Below are 22712 nucleotides of genomic sequence, written 5' to 3'. Positions count from 1 at the left end.
GGCCAAATCTCTAAAGATGATATTTTTATTATAAATATTTTATTAAATATAAAATAATTTAAAAATATTTTTATAAGAATTGTTCATGCTCTTTTAGTCAAAAATTGTTTTGATAAAAATATTCCAACACCCAAAGAAAAATTTATCCCTCTTGACCTTTCAAGTTATATTTGGAAGAGTTCTCCCATGTATCCATAAACTACATATTAAACCATTAATTTTTTTTTTGTTGATTTAACCTGTCATTAGTGGGTTATTTGATATGTTGTTTAAAATAGTTTTTAAAATATTAGAGTCACTTACAACTTTTTCTGTATCATTTTTTTTTTCATGAAATTCCGTATTTTACGTGTTATAAATACAATTTCAAAATTTTGAAAGATGAGAAAGTCAGAGAAAGTTGAGGAAATATAACTATGAAGAACACTTCTTAAAATTAATTCTCAATTATTTATAGAAATGAATTTTGTTGGAGATATCAAATATACAAAATAGTTTTTTGATTTATTCCTTATAATATTATGCACTTTCATTTGATAAGAAAGCTTCTAAAGTTCTTTTTTTTTTTTTTTTGTTTTATATTTTCAATTGTTTTTTGAAATATTCTTAAAAAAATACCTAGAAAAAAAAATCTAACAATCTATTTTTAAAATTTTGGTTTTAATAAAAATTTATTAAAAATATTTGTAACTTAAAAAACTGTTTTACATTATTAAAAATGCGTTTAGTGTTTTTATTTAGAGTGTTTTCAATGAAAATATTTTTTTTAAAAAGTGTTTTCAAGAGAATTGTTTATCAAATGTTTCATTATAACTATTTTTTTTAACATTATAAATGATATTTATATTTTAAAAATATTTTTAGTTTTTTTTTTAAAAACAATTTTTAAGTTAAAAACGCTTTTTAAAATCACTTCAAAACAAAATCTAAGAACAACCTCCAAATATGTCCTATATTACTTTTCTTCGTAGCTATCACAACTTGAAAATGATTCTAATTTTGGGGTGATTTGTGTCTTTGAAAGTGACGATTTGTTTTAGAAGCAAAATATGGAGGAACATATTTTAGAATTGACTTTGAAAATTTATGATGAATCGTACTGTTTCCATTTTCATTCCTTTTTTGGGAAAATTGAAAATAGTTTTTATTTCCATTACTAAATAAGTAAATAGGCGTTGAACAACACAGCAATTATTCATCCGTACTTGAGTTGTTGGATTTAGAATTGCAAATCAACCTTCTTTTTCCCATTATTGATGGTAGAGTGTGGTGGACGGTCCATCTTATTTATTTAGGTTTCTGCTTGGAATCTTGCAGGGTTAGGAGATATTTGAGTAGCATTTATTTCTTTTAAGTTAAATCTTATTTTTAGATATTATTTTTTTAAATACATAGAAAGTTTAAAGTTTAATTTTTATCAGAAATGTGAACTTCTCCGTCATGTTGATACATTAAGAACGAGGAGAAGAATGAGAATGAATATTTTGTTTTCAGTTTTATTTCTCTTTGAATAAGAATGAATTTGGTGATTCAAATTTTCGTGTTTGGATGAATATAAAAATGTAAGGTATAATGATTATTTTTGTGTTTGAAGAATAATTTATTTGAAAGGTTAGAATGAATAATAATAATATAGTTTAAAATAATTTTTTTATTAGAGAAAAGAATTTCAAATTAAGTAATAATTTTTAAAAATAGTTTGAAATTTTAAAAATATATATAATGAGTATAAAAATAATAGATATAATTAATATTTTAAATTCTTTAATGAATATTTTAAATTTAAGAATAATTCAAAATTTAAAAATTTTGATTAATTAATTATAAATTGAATAAAAAATTTCAGAATATCATATTTGTAATTGAGTATTAAATGTATGTATGGAATGATAATTTTGACTCATTTATATCTTAATAAATTAAAATTTATTTATTTTATTTAAAATAAAATAGTATTAGCAATTATTTATTTTGAATTATTATTATTTATTTAAAAAATAAATTAATTATGCTATTATAATATTAATATCCATATTTTTATAATATTCATAAAAAATATAATATATGATTTTACTGTAATATTACTATTCATATTTTATTAAAAACCATTTTTAAATTTATTTATAATTAAAAATATTTTTATTTTTATTTACTTGAATTAATCTAGTTTATATTATATAAATTAAATTTAGAATTTAATTTTTATAAAATAAAAATACAAACAACTTATCTAAAAAAGGTTTTGAGTTTATAATTTTTGAAAAACATTTTAAAAAATAACTTGCACTACTGAATCAAAATACCTCATTTGGAATCATTTTTGATTCCATTCTCATTTGCACTTGAACTCTCCAAACATGAAAATGAACACGAAAATGAGTGAGATATCTATTCTACTTGCCAAACATGATTTTATATCAATTTCTCCTCAAATTTTAGAAAGAGAAAATGATAAGGTATCATAATTATATCTACCAAACTTTGAATTGGTATGATAATTTGAATTTAGTACGGTGAAATATTTCTCCTCAAATTTTAGAAAGAGAAAATGATAAGGTATCATAATTGATATCTACCAAACTTTGAATTGGTACGATAATTTGAATTTAGTACGGTGAAAATTTGGACCTTGAGCAAAGGTACAAATATATGAGATTAGACTCAAACAAATGAAACTAAGTTATCAAGGAAAGTGAAATAAATGAGATGTGCATCCCCACTTGCCAAACATAATTTTATATCAATTTCTCCTTAAATTTTAGAAAGAGAAAATGATAAGGTATCATAATTGAAATCTACCAAACTTTGAATTTGGTACAATAAATTAAATTTATTACGGTGAAATTTGGACCTTGAGCTAGGGCACAAATATATGAGATCAAACTCAAACAAATGAAATTAAGTTATCAAGGAAAGTGATCAAAATACATAAAATAGGACAAGAAATGATGAAATGAGACCAATCTATAAAGCAGCGAGACCTTATATGTGGTATAAAAGAATGAAATTTTAGTACAAAGTAATGAAATTTGAATTGTATGCATGACATTATCTTATTGATGATACTTTTTAAGAATCTGTAAGAAAAAGTACATTTCACTAATATACCATGATCGGAAAAGAAAGATTTGTAAAATTCATCTTTAATCTTCCTCTTGAATTTATTGTTCAAATTAACCCTTATGCTACCCATCAGGACCATGCCTCATTCATTTTTTTTTTTTTCAATTTTGAATTAAATTGAAAATTGTACTTTCAAAATACAAATTGAATGCAAAATATGAAATCACATTTTTAAAATGTCGATATAAATTACAAATAAATAAATAAATAAATAAACGAACATGACATCCACATAGCTATGATGGGCTAAATTGAATATAAGTTTTGATGAATGCCGATATTTGATAATTTTTGGGCAAAAAAAGGCCATTTGGCTCAAAATTCCGAAAAGAAGTATTGAAACTTCAAATAAAATATTATTAAATTTGAACCTGTTTGATAAATGCAGAAGCCATAAATGACGGGATCCATATCTTTGTATTTTTGGAGCTTTCTAAGAAAATATATAAAACTAGCTATCATTCAAACTAGCTATCATTTTCCATCAAATTTCCTACAAAAAATGAACAATTATTCCATTAGAGCTTTCATCCTGTCTTGTACCTGGTCGCTTCGGGCCAAAAATTGAGACAAAAAAAAGGAGAAAACACTAGACATGAATGGGCATCAAAAGATTTTCGACAAATTTAATATAAGTTAATTTTTTATTTTAAGATATAATTTGTAGATATTGTCGCACGAAACATTAGATGCGGGATATTTCATATGTAGACTTGTTGAAGTAGTTCAACACATTATTGTACGTAGAATAAATTGTGCATTATTTAGGTTCAATTTTTTTTTTCCTTTATCTGTTTTTCTAATATATATATATTTTTGATATAAATTAATTTATTTCTTTTTCATAATTTTCTATTTTTATTGAAATTAAATATTATTATTATTATTTTTAATTTTAATATATTTTATTGAAGTCTTTAATATTTTACAGTGAAATAATAATAATAATAATAATAATAATAAATAATAATAATAATAAAAAACAAACTATGGTATTTTTTAAAAAGGGCCCGGCATCCAAGGCTGCATTTGCTTGATTTTGGTTGCTTGGTGTGTTCTCTCGTCACTTGGCCCGTCTTATAGCCGTTCTGGACAAGCTACTGATGAGACAAATAAGCCTATAAAAATGTAGATAAAAACAAGCCGAAAGATCCCTCTCCGTGAACCCACAGTGTAGAGGATATGAAATTTGGAACGACCTGAAAACATGTTTTCAATCTTCTACCCCACGAAAACTCCAAACAAAAGACAAGAAATCTAAAGTTGATGTTGAAGTAATGGTTTTGTCACCAATATCGCTTCATAGTCAACACTGAATTCTCAGAAATGGTAGCAGGATCATAGAGTAAAATGCTTTATAAACTAGGTCAGTATAGATCAAACAAGAAACAGCTACACTATATTAATGTTTGAAACTGTTCGTTTCTCTGCAACTAACATAATTTCCATATCCACCATCCATAAATGCCATGTACTCTACCATCTGCTGCCTTCAATCGACAAGAAAACAAAAAAGAGCATGCTGGCATGAATTAGTCACCTCAATCTAGTACTACTTCCAACCCTATCTAAGCAACCGGGGCCTGACCCTGATCGGCCTTTGTTTATTATGCTCTTATTTGGACTGCTGTTTGGGTCCCAGCATCCATGGAAGGATCTCTTGGAAGAACCCAATTTCTCGAAGTTAAGCCGGAGCCTGGGGCACTTTGGGACCTGACCTTTGCCTGGGAAGACTGCGTATTAGCCATGTATTTTGGATGGTCCGAGAAGAAGTTTGTGGAGCTGTCAGACCTTGGAGGGGTCAAGGCTGTAGTACTCCTCCTCCTAGCGCTACTGCTTCCAAGCCTGGTCAAAGAAGGAAGAGCTTGTGGGCTGTTGTCTGCAGTGTACACAGCTGCTTCATCTACTTCAAACGGGCATTGAAGTGAGCTTAAAGATGAGGGCGCCCTCCCCATTGACTGGCATGAGATTGGTTTTTGAGGTTTTGTGTAGTAGCTGGAAAATTGTGGAGTTGATTTCTGGTGCATTCTTTTGCTTCCCATGGAGTTGGGGTCAGGTTTCCAGGTGTCTACTTCGAGAATCTTGTCTCTGCTCTCATCATCATGATGATCAGGATCCCTGGTTTTCAGTGAAGAGTCCCTCCTCCTGTCGTTCCAGGAACATTCTTCCATCCACTGCTCTAACCAGCTGGAATCCTGTTGCGCTTTTTCTCGGTTGAAGATATCGCTGATGTTTGGATTCGAACCCCATCTCTGTGTCATTAAATGAAGAATGCCATGGCATGCCTAATGGTAATGGAAATTGAAAAACTTGAATTTGATACAAGGAAGGACAAAGGAAAGCTCACCATGTGGTGGGATAGGGAGAATCTGCGGGTTGAATGGGAGGACTCTAAGATAGCACGAGCCCTACTGACACGGGCACGAGCCTGGACTCGGGCCAGCGCCTGCATGCGCCTAAGCATATCTGCACTTCGTTTCCTCACTATGTGGCCTCTCACCAGTGCCTGAAGCTTCACCAGTGCTTTCAGTGCCTTCAGTGCCCTCCTTGCCTTCACATTACCCCAAATAATCAAAACTGTTCAAAACTAATATGAAAAGTTTTGACCATCTCATTCCAAATCTGATTGATGTACCGAGGATTAAATCTTTTATAATATTCTATATCATATCCCTTTGTTAGAATGATAAGACTTTGACCGTTTAATATAAAAATCAATTGATATTCAACGAGAATAAATTAAACTTAATACAATGTTTAATATGGTAACTCATTTCTGACCTTGAAATTGACATTGCTACATGTTAAATAAACTAATACTAAAATAAAATTAAGATCATTTCCTTTAAAAACTAATTGATGTCTACCAATGAAAACTTTTTTTTTTTCCTTTTCTTTTTGCAATTGATATGGTTTTTGGATATGAATTCATGGCGGGTAGATGACAGAGTTCAAATTTGGGCAGGTAAAAGAGAGATATGATGCCAAAAACTTAGCTGCAGAAATAACCAATGCCCAGAAGTACTGAATCCAGTCTCAAAAGGGGAGATGAAATAAGTGCTTTTCAAAAACTGGCATGGGTGGGTAAGGCCACATTCAATGATTCAAGTGCCCAAAAACACTTACCTATTATTTGGTTGAGAATTTGTATGCATTTTTCTTACTAAATCAGTGTAACTTTTGCCCTTTACAAGCCCAAAACCACTAGAGAAAAGCAGGAGGAGATGCTTTTGCATTGTAAAAGAAAGGAAAGTAGGAAAGGCAAAGCATGACAAGACTGAATTTGGTGAGACAGACTTTACAAATAACTACACCCAATAACCCTAAAGCCACTTTTAATGCCATCATCACTGCAGATATGATCAACACTTCCCATTTCCAAACATGCCATGGAATTAAAATCTATACTACCATTCCATTCCATTCCATTTTACTCTAAATTTTGGTTTGAAGCACTAAGGACTAATACAAATTAGGTGGGGCCAAAGCATCTAGTCCTACCCAAATCTATTCATGGTAGGTGGAACAATCAAAAAAGGTCTCCACTTCATTTTTGCAAACCCCAAAGGACAAAAAAAAATGACAATTAACCAATTTCATGATCAAAATATTTTTTTTTCTTATATAAGAATGGAAAAAGTCCTAAAAGATATCCCAAGCACATCTTAGAGAAATATTTGTATTATTTTTGGGTATGACCTTAATGATTCTAATTGGATTGGTAGAAGGAAAGAGGCGTAGAGAGACATAATAAATGGACCTCAAAATGTTGAAATAAATAGATGATGCAAGAGTGTGCCGTGGACAATAGGAAATGACTAGTCTTTGATGCAGAAAACACACATCACTACAAATGAGTGCCCCCACCACCTTCCAAATCTCCTTTCTTTTCTTACAAAATTCAAAGCTAAGACTAATAATGACCCTCAACCACCAAGAATTATGCCTTTTCTTCCAAATGAAATTACACACCGACTTACAATTCTTGTCATATTTATTTACTTTGTTTCATACAAAGACTAGTACTTCACATTCTTTTTCAAACTATCTCACATGAAATATAAATTATAATTCACCTTCAAATTTTAAAATAAAATTATAGTTTGGTGATCATTTTCAAAATGGTTTTTGAAAACGGTTTTTAATTTTTTTAAATATTTTATAAAATAAAAATCTATTTAACAACCTGAAATGTTTTTAAAATAACTTTTATATGTATTATTTTATTTTTAATTATTTTTTATATTTATATAATTATTTTTTAAAACCGTTCTTATAAAATTAATAAAAATAATTTATTTTTTTTTAAAATATTCTACTTTTTATTTTTAAGAATAGATAACTATTTTTTAAAACAGAATTTGTTCATGTACATTAAAAAAACATTTAGTATTTGTTAATTTGGATATATATTTGTTTTTGAAATAAAAAATTTATATAAAAATAGAGTATTTACAAAAAAAAAAAAAAAAGAAGATTTATTTAATGCCTTTAAAAATCACTTTAAAAATTTTTGAAATTTTGAGATGATAAAATTTGACTGATGATTTAATGTTTTAAATAGTTTTTAAAACCACAACTTTTTCAAATTTTTGTATCTTACGTAAGGTTATTATTATTATTTTTATTTAAAAATAAAAATAAGAAATATATTCATATCGATCCTTATCATTTCAAAATCCTCGTTGCCGTGAGTACGTAATAATAGCAATTATATATAAATAAAGAAAATTTTAAATAAAATTATATTTTTAATTTTTTTTAAAAAAAATTACACATTTCCTCATGTAATATCATGTGAAGAAGAAAGCTAGCAATGATTAAGTCATCAAATCAAACATCCAACGACACAGCCATGCATTAAAGTAAAGTAACGTAATTAATTCCAAAATCTAAGGGCATTGTAGGAAATAAAAATATTCATGATTACCAGGTAGCCTCTGAAAGCAGACTGTATTATAACCGCTGCAACGTCCATCCGCCGGCCGCCGCTCCCGCTACACTTCCCGCTATTCGTGAGCCGTACCACCTCCGCTGCCGCCTGTGCCGCCGCTACAGCAGCCTCGGCCACCGCCGCCGCCGCCGCCGCCACAGTTATCGCGTGCCTGCTCGCGTCCACTTGTGAACCTGACTGGGGCTCTGCACACGATATTCGGGTCTCGACCTCCTTCGACGGCTCCTCCTTAATTTCTTCTGCGTTTCCAGATCCGAGGATGCTCCATTTCTTCTTGTTCTTCGCCTGCTTTGAGTCTGACCCAACAGACTCCGCCGCCGGCGAGCTCTTTGACTTTTTTCCGGAAAACAGTCGCCGGAACCATCTGGAATTTTTGCCCATTGTTATCGCCTGAGGATGTAGCCACTGGGTTTTTAGTATTTTCGTTAAAGAAACTGGTACTTTTAGAAGAGAGAGGAGAGGTTATATACAAGAGAGAACGAACAGTACAAGGGGAGACGACGCGTGTGAGTTTAAAACACGCGCCAGCTTTGGATGTTGGACAACGTAGGAACATAATTATTTATTTTAAATTTTTTTAAGAATTATCTCTCTCTCTCTCTCTCTCTCTCTCTCTTTTTAGTCTTGGGACTTTTTAGTAATTTTACAAGAATAATTTTACTATTTTTGAGGATTTTGTGATATTTTAAATAGCCTTAATTCATTAATTAAGGGAGTCATAATTGTCACTTTTCATTAAATGTCTCTCTTTATTGCTCATATATGATAATATAGTCATAAATATCTAGACTTTAATTAAGAATAAAATGAGAAAATATTATCTTATTCTAATGAGAAAATATTATCTTATTCTATGTTTCTGAAAAAAAATTCCAAAATTATTTGAAGCAGTTTTACCAATGAAGGTATATTTTATTACCTTTTTGTTTTCTTAATTTTTTTTCAAATTAAAGTTTTGAAAATAATTTTGGAACTGATTTTTCTATCATCCTATTTTTATTTTTCAAAATTGAAAATATAAATTATTTTTTAATTATATATTAAAATTTTATAAATATTAAGAGTTTGTTTAACAGTATTTATAAAAATATTTTGAATTAAAATTTTTTTTTTAAAAAAATAAAATATTTGAAAAGTTTAAAAAATACTTTTAAAATTTTGAAAAACCCTTAGGATGATTTCTCAAAACAATATAAAACATTTGGAATAAAAATATTATTAAATAAACTCTAAATATATTTGATACCGTCTTATTTATTTATTTATTAATTTTAAAGGCGGAACATATTTTTTAATTATATGTAATAATAAAAAAATGATTTTATATTTTCTAACAATAATTTGATAATGAAATAACATTTTGATGTTTACATATGAGTAGTTGAGCTGCACAACCGCAAGCACATCTATACTTGATCGTAAAGCTACATCTACGCTAAGTTGTAAAGTTATAGTCTAATCTATACACGCATCAAATTTCATTTTTGGCCCATTAAAAAATAAAAAATAATAATAATTAAATCTAGATAATGTTTATTTTAAAAAAAATTATCATAATTCAATTAAAATAATTTTAATATGAAAAGTTAAATATTATTATCAAAATTTTAGGATTACAAAAATAGATTATTAATTTTTTTATTTCTAAAAATGTAAACCTATAAAACAACTTAAAATTCTGGTTTAGATAATGTTTCTCTTTGAAAATATTATTATAATTTAATTAAAATAATAATATTTCATAACTAATCTATTTAATAAACCCTTCATGTATTTTATATTTTTATTCTTCATGTATTCTCTTAAAAAAAATTATCATAATTTACTTATAATTTTATTCTTTGTATTTTTATTTTACTTTTGACCATTCTTTCTTGTTTTATCAGTTTATTAATTAAAAATTATACACAAATATCATTCATATTTTATATATTTCAAATCTATGATTTATTAACTTCTATTTGAATTATGAAAAAAAATTAAATAATAAACATAAAAAAAAAAATTTAGTCATCAAAAAGCTAATATTTTTCATCTCACTAAAATCTCTATAATTTTGTATTAAAATTGCATTTTTATAGAATTTTATTAAAACATGCAAATAGTTGTGAAATCTTTAAAGTAAGAGATTTAAAGAATTATATGGTGTTTGTTTTTTGATTGAATAGAAAAAGTCAAAATATTTAATTTTTTCTATTCACCTAAAAGTAATTCATTAACATCCATCAGCATAATTAAACTAAATTTATTAATAATAAGTTTATTTTAGTTATATAAGTTAATATGAATAGGATATTTTTAATTGAATAAAAAAAATTAAATATTTTATTTTTTTTTATTTAATCAAAAAAACAAATACCACTTTATTCTTTAGACTGAATTGTTAGAAGACAATAAATGTTAATACCTTTTCAATTCGTATCTCCCTTTATGTTGATGTCTTTTCATTCCAACTATAAGAATTCTGTCTCGTTTCAACTTCATATTTAATGTATTTTAACTTTATCCCCTATTTTCAACCCGTAGGGCATTGAGCTTTTATTTCTCTCACACCACTTTCTCATCATTTGATTTTGTATTGAGTTTTTACTTTTTTTTTTTTTTCTCTTCAACATTCTCTAGTGTAGCATTTCACTTTGACGGATTTGTGTTTAATGCTTCTCTTCAATGTTCTCTATCTCTTTCATCATTCTTATGAAGCATTTAGTTTTTGAGTGTTGATTAAAGTGATGAACATTATTTTGCACGGATTGATTTTGTGATTCAAAATTGTAGTATATTTATATATTAATTTTTGGGAAAAGTGGGATTTGATTCATTAATATGAAAATATATGAAAAAAAGAATTTAAAAAATTTTAAATTAGTATTATCTTCATCCATTTCAAAATAATTTGAAATACATACACTTTTTTAATGAATCATCCAATTATTTTAAAAAATGTCCATTTACTTGTCATGTAAATGTTTCATTCCTTTTAGATATTTTATTATTATTATTATTATTTTATTATTTAGAAAATTCTTTTTTCTTTAGAAACATTATAAATTAGGGATTTGAAAGAGAAAAAAAAAGTTTATTCTAGTATTAATAAGTTAAAAATAAATTCATATTCTTAGTAATAAATAAAACAATAATAAATTTGTATTTGTTATATAATATTAATAATTGTTTAATATAATAGAGAATAAAATGTGTTGTAAGAGTTTTTCAAATATAAAATGTTTTATAATATGGTCGTACTTTGATATATAATATAAAAATAAATAAATAATTATTTTATATTAAATAAATTAATATAATTAAAATAAATATATATTATTAAATTTATTATTTATTATTTAATAAAGAAACTTATTACTTTTTGAATTGGTAATTATGATTAAATAAACTTTGTTTGACAATATTTTCTCTTCAAATTCTAGGAAGTAAAAAAAATATTAATCTTATTAAATAGGATTTTATTTGCACAATATTTTCTAAATTTTTAGGAAATTAAAATAAGAATTCCACGAGGTGTTTGTTTCTAGAAAAAAATCCCAAGTAATAAAATAACAAAATATAATAATAATAAAATATTAAAAGAAATGGAGTCTAATTATCAATTGATTTAAATGACATAACAAGTAAAATGATATTTTTGAGAATAATTAGATGATTCATTAAAAAGTGTATGTATTTTAAATTGTTTTTAAATAAACAAAGATAATACTAATTTAAAAAATTTAGGGTTTTTTTTTTTCCATATATTTTCATATTAGTAAATCAAATTCGACTTTTCCCTTAATTTTTCCTCTAATTGACGTTATTTTATAAAGAAATAAATTTCAAATTTATTTTGAAATATTTATTACTAATTATCTTTATTCTTATTTTATTATTTTACTATTCATGAGAATAAGAATGCATTTAAAATTAAATTACTATCAGAAATTTTTAGATGATTTATGTTAATATTTTAATATTTTTTCTTATTTATTGAAAGAGTGATTTAAAAAAAAAAAACAGTAGATTAATTATTAAAACTTAAAAATGATTTTTGAATATTAAATTATTGATATTAATTTTAAAATACTAAATTGTTATAATTAAAATTACCATAACTTTTATGAATTTGTTTGAAGTAATGATTAAAAGTCCTGAATTAAAAAAATATATAACTTGTAAAATAAATCTCATTTATAAGAATAAAAACTAAATTAATTATAAAAATTATAAAATAATTAAAAGAAACATAAAAAATAATATATTATTACATATTTTCTATTAATATAATCCTATTATAGGATAATATATTGATATATTTGTTTATATATTGATCAATTAATATCATATTTTTAATTAAATGATCTATTATATCATTTTATATATTTCAGATAATAAAATATACCTGTTTAAATATTTTACAAAAATATAATAGAAAAAAATTTTAAACATAATTTTTCTAAATATTTTTAAAAACATAATAGAAAATTTTTATACAAAAGAGTTTATCAGTAACTCTCTACATTAATAAATGAAAAATAAATTTATATTCATGTATTGTGGATAATAAATAAATAAATTCATATTCATGTATTTTTATGTATATTTATATATGTACATATAAATGTATTTTTTTTTTTTCATATTGAAGGATGAATTCAATATAGGTTGTATTTTAAGTTTATGATGCTTTACCTAATATTAATTTTAAAAATAAATAATTCTATACATTTTCCCATTTGCTTACATAATATTAATATTTAATTTTATTATATTCATATATCTATGATAATAAATAATCATCTAATAGTCTGAAATAGGTTTAAAATGTTTTTAAAAAGTATTAAATGAAATATATGAGATTTCAGTAAATATTTGAAAAAATTTGGATAAAAAAAGTAAAAAATTGCATTCTAATGTATATTATATACATATAAAAGCCTGGTTGAAGATGTTGGGATGAACTTTGGTTGAAGATGTCTATAAGAACCTAATTTGAAGATTTCAGGAAAAGCAAAGAGGATAAAACATAAAAGCGTATTGTAGAAAGAATTGTATTTAAAATTTCAATCAATTGTTTTTTCATTGATGATCTAAGAAGGGAATTTTGGTGCATGATAGGACCTTGGACATGAGGAGAGCAAGAAATAAAAGAAAGATGTGTATCATAGAGAAATGAAAAATTGATTTAAGATGGGACGACTAGGACTGGGCAAATAATAAATTTCACTTTGAATTTTAGGATGGATGTAGACTCATTCGGCAAGGATAATCATTCTGGTCTTGGGAGAGGTGACGATCATTCTCAAGAACCAAAAAGACTAATATCAGGGAAGCCCTATGAGTCATTGAAACGACGATGACGAGGTAGTACTCTTGGAAAGATAGAATATCATCGCGTGAATATAACATTAAGTTACGAATGTAACTCTTGTCTTGAGGGAACTTGGAAATGTCACAAATTCTTACTTCGTATATATTAATTTTTATAAGAAGATTATTATATAGAATATATCTAGAGTTCATATGTGATTATCATTAAATTCCTTATAGAATAAGGTAGCTTAGTAGAAATAATTTTATAAAACTTTTAAGTCATGAAGGGAAAAAGTTATAAGATGATATGACGATGAATTGTGAAACCTATGAGATTAATAGAGATGTGAGGGAGAATGGAGACACTAGTGTAGTAAGAGGACTAATGGTTCATGTTATAGATATAAAAAATGAGGAAATATAAATATAAGATATTCTGAGACCTAATAATTGTGTTTGTTTTTTGTTCATATAATGTTTTCTATAATATAATATAATGATTTATCTTATTTGTTAATATAAGTATAGTTAATTAAACCACATAAGAATTTCATGTAACTTTATGAATCATTTTATTTTTGTGTTCTTCTATTAATATGCTTGTATTAAAGCTTATTGATACAACAAAAATAAGATTAAAATACAAAGAAAAACATTTATTGTTTAAGTTTGAAATTACAATACTTTACAACTGCATGCAAAAAATTACGAATAGCTATGCGAACATCTCTTTAAAATAAAAATAAAAACCGATGACTGTCATATTTTGAAGGTATTTGAGAAATTCTACTTTGAAGCTACACATTCAAAGTTGTTTTTTTTTTTAAAATCTAAATTTAAACCGATATTTGAATCAAAGTGTGAAAAAGGACAATCTCTTTATAATTTATGGAGAATTATAAATGATGTTGAACTGTGACAAATCTGGATGACAAAGTAATAGATTTTGAATTGTGGGCTTCTATACGAGCTGGGATGGATGAGCCTAGATAGGTAGGCTTCTATGTGGGGTTGGGCTGATGATCAGGTTCCCAACATGCTTGATGAGCTTCCATAATTTATGAATTAGCCTAGATAGGTAGGCATCTTTTTTTATTTATTTATTTATTGGAAAATACTTTTTATTTCTGAAAAATCTTGAAGTCATTCCTAACGTTGCTTTATTTTAAAAAGAGAAAAACATAACAAGAAAATTAAAAACCTAATTAACCTATAGAGAAAAATATTTTTACTTTATTTTAAAAAGAGAAACAAAATAAGAAAATTTAAAACGTATTTAACTCTTAGAAAAATAAGGTAGTAGTTGTGAAACTGCAATCTAATTTGAAGAAGACATAGAAATATATTTATTAAGCTAAGTTCAATTTGCTTGCTACTAATAAGGATAACAATGGGGTGGGTTCGAGATGGGATGCCCCCATCCCAACTCCGTCTTATTTATTCAAAATAATTCTTTGTCCCATTTAAAAATTTAAATGGGGTATGATTGATATGTGAAATTATCATACCTGTTCCATCCCACCTATTTTACTTTCTTTTGATTTTTTAAAATTATATTAAAATAAATATAATTTATAAATAATTTAAATATTATAATTTGTTATAACTTATTTTATTGAAAAATATTTTATTATTATTATATATTAAAAATAGGAAAGTTAAAAATTAAATTAAAATTTAAAATTAATTTTATATATAATTGGTGAAAGTGGACAATGTAATACTCTAACCTGTTTATTTAAATTTCAAACTCGTCCCATTAAAGGAAGGATAGGGTGGGATGGGTGCCAGAAAAAACCTACTTCATTATCATCCCTATCTACTAATGAAATGAGGGGAATATATCTTCAAATTGATGAATGATAGTTTTTCATTCATACTTTCTTTCGTTCATGTACAGAGTATATATAGAGGGTAATCACCATTCTAAGAATGAGAAAAGATGATACAAGGAAAGAATAATATAAGGAAATAACAACTAATATCCTAATATCTCAACTTTCCTAATATCTCAATATTCCTAATATCTCAATATTCATAATATCTTAACTTTCCTAATATCTAAACACTAAATGATATAAGGAAATAATGATATAAGGAAAGCATTCCTAATATCTCAACACTCTCCCTCAAGTTGGTGCATAGATGTCACACATGCCCAACTTGTTTAAAAATTTTGAGAATACTTGACTTGAGACAGTTTTGGTGAGGATATCGGCTAACCAATCTTGCTTTCCACCTTGGATCAACTAAGGCTTCCTGCACACTTGGATGTAGGAAAGTTTTTCCCGTTCGGCAATATGCATCTCCACGAGTTGTGACCAAACGTCATAGTTTGATTCAGTCAAAATAATTCCTGGATTGAAAGTACCTTCAGATTGAAAAACAATAGTACTTTTTTTCACTCATTTTTTTTTTCTCTCTCACAAAGGAGGGACAATTGTTAGCCTTACGGCAAAATATCCAGGATTTCAGTTCCCTGGCTCTGATACCATCTTGAAATTGATGAATGATAGTTTTTCATTTATACTTTCTTTCGTTCATGTACAGAGTATATATAGAGGGTAATCACCATTCTAAGAATGGGAAAAGATGATACAAGGAAAGAATAATATAAGGAAATAACAACTAATATCCTAATATCTCAACTTTCCTAATATCTCAATATTCCTAATATCTCAATATTCATAATATCTTAACTTTCCTAATATCTAAACACTAAATGATATAAGGAAATAATGATATAAGGAAAGCATTCCTAATATCTCAACAATATAAAGATTCAATTAATTAATCAATGAAAATGAAATCCAATATTGTATATAATGCAAAGATGCCTACAAAGATACGATGAATTGCAAAAACGAACAAAATGGGAGCAGTTGGCATGTGAACCTTGGAATCAGACTACCATCAATTAAAGGAAGTCCAAATTAAGTTGACCAAAAGCACAGCCCAAAGTAATCATCTAAGGCCCAAATCCATGGTCCAAATGAAAAGCCCAAATTAACTTAAAAGTACTCCAACCCAAAATCGATTGTAATCTATGTTCCAAATCCAATCAATAAGGGCCCAAATTAAATAATTAAAATCCAATGTTCAATCCAATGATCCACATGAAATAGTTAAAATTAATTAAGCGTAATTTTAATGATTATATGCCAAGCCTAAAACCTATGGCCAAATTTATCCAAATAAAACATTAAAGCCTAAGGTAATCCAAGTTCAAGCATTATATCCAAATAAATCTAATATCTACGAATAAAGTTTTAAGATCCAAAATAAAATAAGTAAGCCTAAGCTTCGTATATTAAAATTCGTCGATTCAATTGGGCCGAGTCCTTAAAATCCAAACTTGCTCATTAATTAATTGAAATGGGAACAAACCCATCAAGATAAAACAAATCCATTGATTACAAATGCAAATTGAAAATTGAAGATGGAATAAAAATAATAGTACAAGTAAAATAAAAACAAAGATAAAATGAAAAAAGATATAAAGAAGAAATAAGAATAAGAATAAAAATGCATGGGTTAAGAGTGATTGGACCTACATTATATTGAGTCGGGAGTGATGAAGCCTATATTGTATTGGACCAAAGGGGCCTACAGGATCTATGTGTAACCTTAAATAATGCTATTATAATACATTGTCTTCTTTTAAATCACATTAGTTCTAAGGTTTTTTTTACTCAAGGGTCGGCTAACTAAAGTCAAATGAGAACTATGTGCCTTGATGTGGCTCAACCTCCCTCTTTCCTTCTGTTATATATACGCCTAAATCTAATCCAAATCCTTTTCAAATAAGAGTATTGCTATTGCATCACCTTGAAATATATGCATAAAAGAGATGGACTACCTTGCTTGAATTACTTTGTAAGATTACAAATACAAGTTCTTAAGGAGTTTGTGTACAATAACTATCAACTTCTGAAGATTATTTCTTCAATTTTTGAGTTACAAATTCTCTTATTATATGATTGATTAACATACTTTAGTTTATAAAGAACATATGTTGAATTTCACTAAATGAATTACTATGATCATAGTTTTTCTTATGACATATCCTTAGAATCATTCAAGGGGGAATGATGTCTCAATACCATGGGATATTATGGTGTTCCTATTAAGAATACTTATTACTACCAATCTTTATTAACATTAATTCAATCCGTATAGAATATATGACCGCCTTAGGGTTTCATCCATAAGATCCAACTTGGCTAAGGTGAACATAGATACGATTAGATTTTTTATACCAATCATTTTGGTGTGTTCAAGGAGATCACATATGTATTTATTGGGGGATAAATTGTGATGTGGGAATGACTTTAATGCCTAGGAAGAAGTCGAGATTGCCAAGGTCCTTGATAGAGAATTTAGAGGCAAGTGTTCGAAAAATTCTCAAACAATAGTGGTAGACCTTCTTGTGACGGTTATCTACATACACCAGAAAGTACATCAATGGTGAAATTGAAATTATAAAAAACCAACCAAATATCAAATTAACAATTGATGAAACCAAAGGAAATTAAAAACTCTTTCAACTCATTGTGCCACGCCCATAGGGCTTTCTTAAGGCCATAAAGGGCTTTTTGTATGCGACAAACATGAGTGGGCTTGGTGACATCAATGAAGTCTAGAGGTTGTGACATGTAAGTCTCCTAATGGAGATAGCTACGCAAAAAGGCATTGTCAATGTCTAGTTGATGAACTTACCAACCAAAACAACCAAACAGTCACAATTTTGAATACATAGGGGTGGTATGAAATAGCAGGGGAAGTCTTCACGCCTATTAAGGCTTGTTTGGCTACGAATAGAGTGTCTCCTAAGCTTGGCCATTCGTACACATTATTCTTGCTCTAACCTCAAGCAAGAATTACCCCTGTGATGAGATCCTTCAAAATAAAAAATGAAGGAAAAATTCAACAAAAACCTCGAGCAAGAATTACCCCTGTGATGAGATCCTTCAAAATAAAAAATGAAGGAAAAATTCAACGAAAGTTTGATCAGAATGACAAACTAGAGAAACTAAAGTTAAGTTTTGTTGAAGGGAAGAAATACACAAGACATAGAGAAAAAATGAAATAGTAGGAGTACAGAGAGTGGAGGAGCCAATGTGAGAAATATTAGGTCCTGTACCATTATCGATGACAATGCCATCACAAGCTCCAATCTTTCCGCCATGCTGGAGACTCTGGAGCATACCACCATGTAACACAGGACCTAAGTAATCTCTCCCTGCACCAACCTCATGAAGGGCATGATGACAATGATGGAAATAGAGAGCCTCTACACCTAACATTGCTTTTAGTCTATGGAAAACAATGATATAAATAGACAACCTTCTTTGTTTTTCAAGGTAAGACAGTTCCCACCATAATGGAGATACAAAAGTTCAAACCCACGATGACCAATGACCACAAGTATATTATTTGGGAACACATGCTGAAATACTCTTATTCAAGTGATTATATTCTAGTTATTTATGCTTCCATAGGACCATCTTCACTTAGTTTTCTCAGATATTCGAACGTGAAAACCGTTTGGAAAAATGGGTCCAGTTGACTGCCGCCAAACAACTTCTCCTCCCTTGATCACCTCCCACCTAATTTAACGGATAATTCATTATATGTTAGTACGACTCGGAGTATGATTAAGATGCAACAACATGAAGGTGATTAAGGAGCAAATGAGTGAATCAATTAATTGACTAATTACATGCCTCAACCATGTGTAAACAGTATATTACCTGTATTTTGTGACCAGATGGTGTAGGAAAATGGCGATTTGAAGTTTGGCAAAGTCAACTCCCGCACAAAGTTTGATTCCTCCACCAAAACCCATCAAAGCATTCGAACCTGAAGTCGGTTCTTGACCCTGTTGTTTTGGTAGTAAAGAACCAATTGTTAGGAGTGTCTCGAGTTCTCAATTGTTTTCATGAATGAAATTATATTTACAACCTCAAATATAAATATAAAAAATTGTTTTCTCCGTTTATTTTCGATCATGGTATTACATATTTATATACAATATAAAAGTTTTTAAAGTACGCTCTATATTTTCAAATATTACTTGGAGCACCTTTTTAGAAAATAACAGAAAATATCATGGTTTTAAAAATTGGACCGAAAAATGGTCATATCGGAATTAGGTATGTTAAACTAATGATCCGACTCACGAACTCGACCTTGCTGGAAAAGGTCCCCCCTACCATGCCCCATCGACAGGAACCCCACCCCCCGCGAAGCCACCCCCCGCATTGGAAACCCTGCCTCCCCACAACCCCGTCGGAACCCCTCACGACCCCACCGAAACCCCAAAAACTCTTCCCCTTTTTGCCCGCTCCTCTCCTCCCTTCTTCCATATTTTTTTTAATTATTTTTTACCTCATCTCATCATTATTATTATTATTATTATTATTATTATTATTTTTATATTTATTATTTTTTTACTTCATGACGTTTAAAACTTATGATTTTAATTTAAATTAATGAAAACATTATAATTTTAAATAAAATTTTGATTTTAAAATAAGTTTTTTTATTTAAAAATGAATATTAAAAATTTAAATTTTAAATTAAAATTATGATTTTAATTTAAATTTCTAATTTGAAACTAATTTTTTGATTTTGAAATAAAATTTTAATTTTTAAATAATATATAAATTATTAGTTTTATTTTTATAATTATTTTAAATTTTAATAATTTATAAATTATATATTTATGACATCATCGGTTCGACCGTCAATCTAACTAGTGAATCGTGAATTGGTAACTTTTCCGATTTAATGACCAATCCGATTCTAAAAACATTGAAAAATATGTAATAGAAAAAATTTGATTTGCAACAAATTTTCAAAAACTTGGGTTTTTGTTAAAAGTTTGTCAAACCCTTTTTTCTAAGTTGAAATACCATTTTCTCTTTTAAAGAATAGAAAACTATTTTCAAAAATACATGGAAAAGTGATTTCAAGAAAAATTACCAGGACCTTAAATGCTAAACTCATGTCATTTTTTTATATTTTTAACTCTTCTCCAAATGAGTATCACAAATAGTATGAAATGATAAATTGAAAAAACCTATTCTTAATGGAAACATGCAGATAACCATACCTGCCATCGCCATGGGTTAAAGACATGGGGATCCTTGTGTACATTGGGGTTGAAATGGGCTGCTGGAGGAGAGACCAGAACCATCCACCCAGCTGGAATCGTGTACCCTACTCATTGCATGTGCACTTCAATTCAAAATGTGTCCAATTAATCTATAAGTTGAAACATTAGTACAATTTAATCGATCCAAATCGTACCCTTTATTTCAATATCTTTGTCCACTTTCCTGAAAATTGAAGGGAGAATACTTCCCATCCTAACAGTTTCATTGACAACCTGCAATTAAATTTCGCAACACTGAAACAATGAAGCTAGATTCTCACCAACTTTCTATTTTTTTTTTCTTAATAAAACAGGCTGATTCTGTTGACTTACCATCATGGTAAAGCTCATGGATTTATACTCTTCCCATGTGATTCCAGAGTCCTTTTGTTTTCGGTTCCTTAGAATCGACTCATGCTCTCTCTGCAAATCGAAAAATGAAGCAACAAAAGTGGTGATAGGCACAATGAAGAAGTTTAGTGGTAGTGAAAATCTTCAAAATGTAGTGTTAATTATTGCTTACTGTTATCTCTGCTAATGCCGAAGGATGACTACCAAGATATTGAACGGCAAATATAAGAGTAGAGGAAGTGGTTTCATTAGCACCAAAAGGAAGCCCAAAGAGTAAATCCACAGCGATCTCCTCAGTTACGATAGTGTCATCCTTCTTCATTTCCTGTATAATAAAATCCATGATATCCTTGTGCTCCCTTTCCGGTGATGCTAGCCTCTCAAGCAACATATTCCTTAGTGTTTTCCTTGCCCTTTCACGACCCTAATGTAATCGGAGGTTGAAGATTGATCAATAGATAAAAACCCAAACGATTTTAATTTGAGTCCTAATGTAGTTCCTTGAGGTACTGAACATGTTACCTTTAGGCATTTCCAGTAAGAAGTTCCAGGAATGTTCAGAGGGAAGGAGATCAAACCACTGAGAAAAGCAGAATAGTTCTCTTTCAGCTTCTCTGGTGTCTTCGACTCATCGTAATTGCAAATCATTTTAGCAGTAAAATCAAACATCATCTGTGAATTAAATCAAAGAGTTGTTATAATCAGGACATGCATACTTCTTTAGTAATGGTATTTTCGTGGATATTTTTTGAAAAATAATTTATTGATTAAATTTGTTTTTTTTCATTTTTACTTTTCTCCTTTTTTTTTTCTTTATCTTTTTATTTTTTATTTTTTTATTTTCCTCCAAATTTTCGGCGGGTAATCAAGCATATATAACCTAATAGTTTCTGAGACATGAGTTAACATACCGAATAAACGCCCTCTTTCAGATCCACAGAGGTATCGTTGGACCACAACTACAGTTTTTCAAGCACCGAGTCTTCAACTTGAGAAAGAACCCTAGTTCTTAGGCTTTCGGACCCAAATTGACTCAAAATCAGGCTTCTTAAGCACTTGTGCAGAGCCCCTTGTGATGAAAGCACATTCTGTGGGCCGAAGAGATTGTCAAAGCTTTCCATGTACCAGCAGTGAAACAATTTCCCTTCTTGTTGGAGGACGAAGCGGCTCACGTCTGGATCAGCTGAAATAACAAATGGCCACCCCAGCAGTTTTGTTCGGAACAATGGCCCATACCTGAGAGATGAAGAAATGTTGATTAATACTTAGTACACTTGAATCATTTCCCTGGTAACTTTCCTTGGTACCCAGCAGAGCCCTTAACTTACCTGTCCATTCTCTTTCTGATGAAAGGCGAGACACCGCGGTTAGTATAAGGAGTCGAAAACTGAAGGGTCTCTCCAAGAATTGGCCATCCCATTGAACCTGGTGGGAGCTTTCCATTGCACTGGGGCTTCCTCCAACTGCGAAGCCAATGTGGAATGCATACAAGCAAAAGAGTCACTATGCCTACAAACACATACCCCAAATATTCCATCTCTTTTTGAAAAGGAGCTGGATTGGATTCAGGCATACTTATAACAGAAGGAAAGAGGGAGGCTGAGGCTCATCAAGGCGGATGGTTCTCATTGACTTTGGTTAGCTCATGGATGAAAATTTTCGGATATATTCCCGACATTTTTCCATATGTCGGATGGTCAACGTGGACTCAAACCCAAAGAAAAGGTTCAACTCACCTAACCATTATAGCAAGTTTGCCCTTTATTAATTATATTAACCTATATCATCATAGAAAATATTAAAAGAATATTTTTAAAATACAAA

The 22712-nt window shown here is 28.6% G+C and overlaps 3 protein-coding genes across 3 annotated transcripts; all 3 read right to left on the bottom strand.

The window, feature by feature from the left end:
* Nucleotides 1-4730: 4730 nt before the first annotated feature.
* Nucleotides 4731-8546, bottom strand: LOC117933336 (protein IQ-DOMAIN 31-like). Its single transcript, XM_034854702.1, has 3 exons — nt 8054-8546; nt 5471-5674; nt 4731-5375 (listed from the first exon to the last, which is right to left on the bottom strand). The coding sequence occupies exons 1-3, from the start codon at nt 8456-8458 to the stop codon at nt 4731-4733; spliced, it is 1254 nt and encodes a 417-aa protein (XP_034710593.1). The 5' UTR covers nt 8459-8546.
* A 9841-nt stretch (nt 8547-18387) lies between these two features.
* LOC117933152 (cytochrome P450 87A3-like) lies at nt 18388-22534 on the bottom strand. The gene is made up of 9 exons (XM_034854547.1): nt 22217-22534; nt 21800-22124; nt 21411-21560; nt 21061-21312; nt 20871-20960; nt 20693-20771; nt 20496-20602; nt 19132-19259; nt 18388-18987 (listed from the first exon to the last, which is right to left on the bottom strand). Exons 3-9 carry the CDS (start codon nt 21558-21560, stop codon nt 18888-18890), a joined length of 906 nt encoding a protein of 301 aa, XP_034710438.1. The 5' UTR covers nt 21800-22124; nt 22217-22534; the 3' UTR covers nt 18388-18887.
* Nucleotides 21848-22425, bottom strand: LOC117933335 (cytochrome P450 87A3-like). The gene is made up of 2 exons (XM_034854700.1): nt 22217-22425; nt 21848-22124 (listed from the first exon to the last, which is right to left on the bottom strand). The coding sequence occupies exons 1-2, from the start codon at nt 22423-22425 to the stop codon at nt 21848-21850; spliced, it is 486 nt and encodes a 161-aa protein (XP_034710591.1).
* Nucleotides 22535-22712: the final 178 nt, after the last annotated feature.

Source organism: Vitis riparia, chromosome 16 (genome assembly GCF_004353265.1).
Source record: "Vitis riparia cultivar Riparia Gloire de Montpellier isolate 1030 chromosome 16, EGFV_Vit.rip_1.0, whole genome shotgun sequence".
Taxonomy (NCBI): domain Eukaryota; kingdom Viridiplantae; phylum Streptophyta; class Magnoliopsida; order Vitales; family Vitaceae; genus Vitis; species Vitis riparia.
This window is presented reverse-complemented; position numbering and strand designations above follow the sequence as displayed.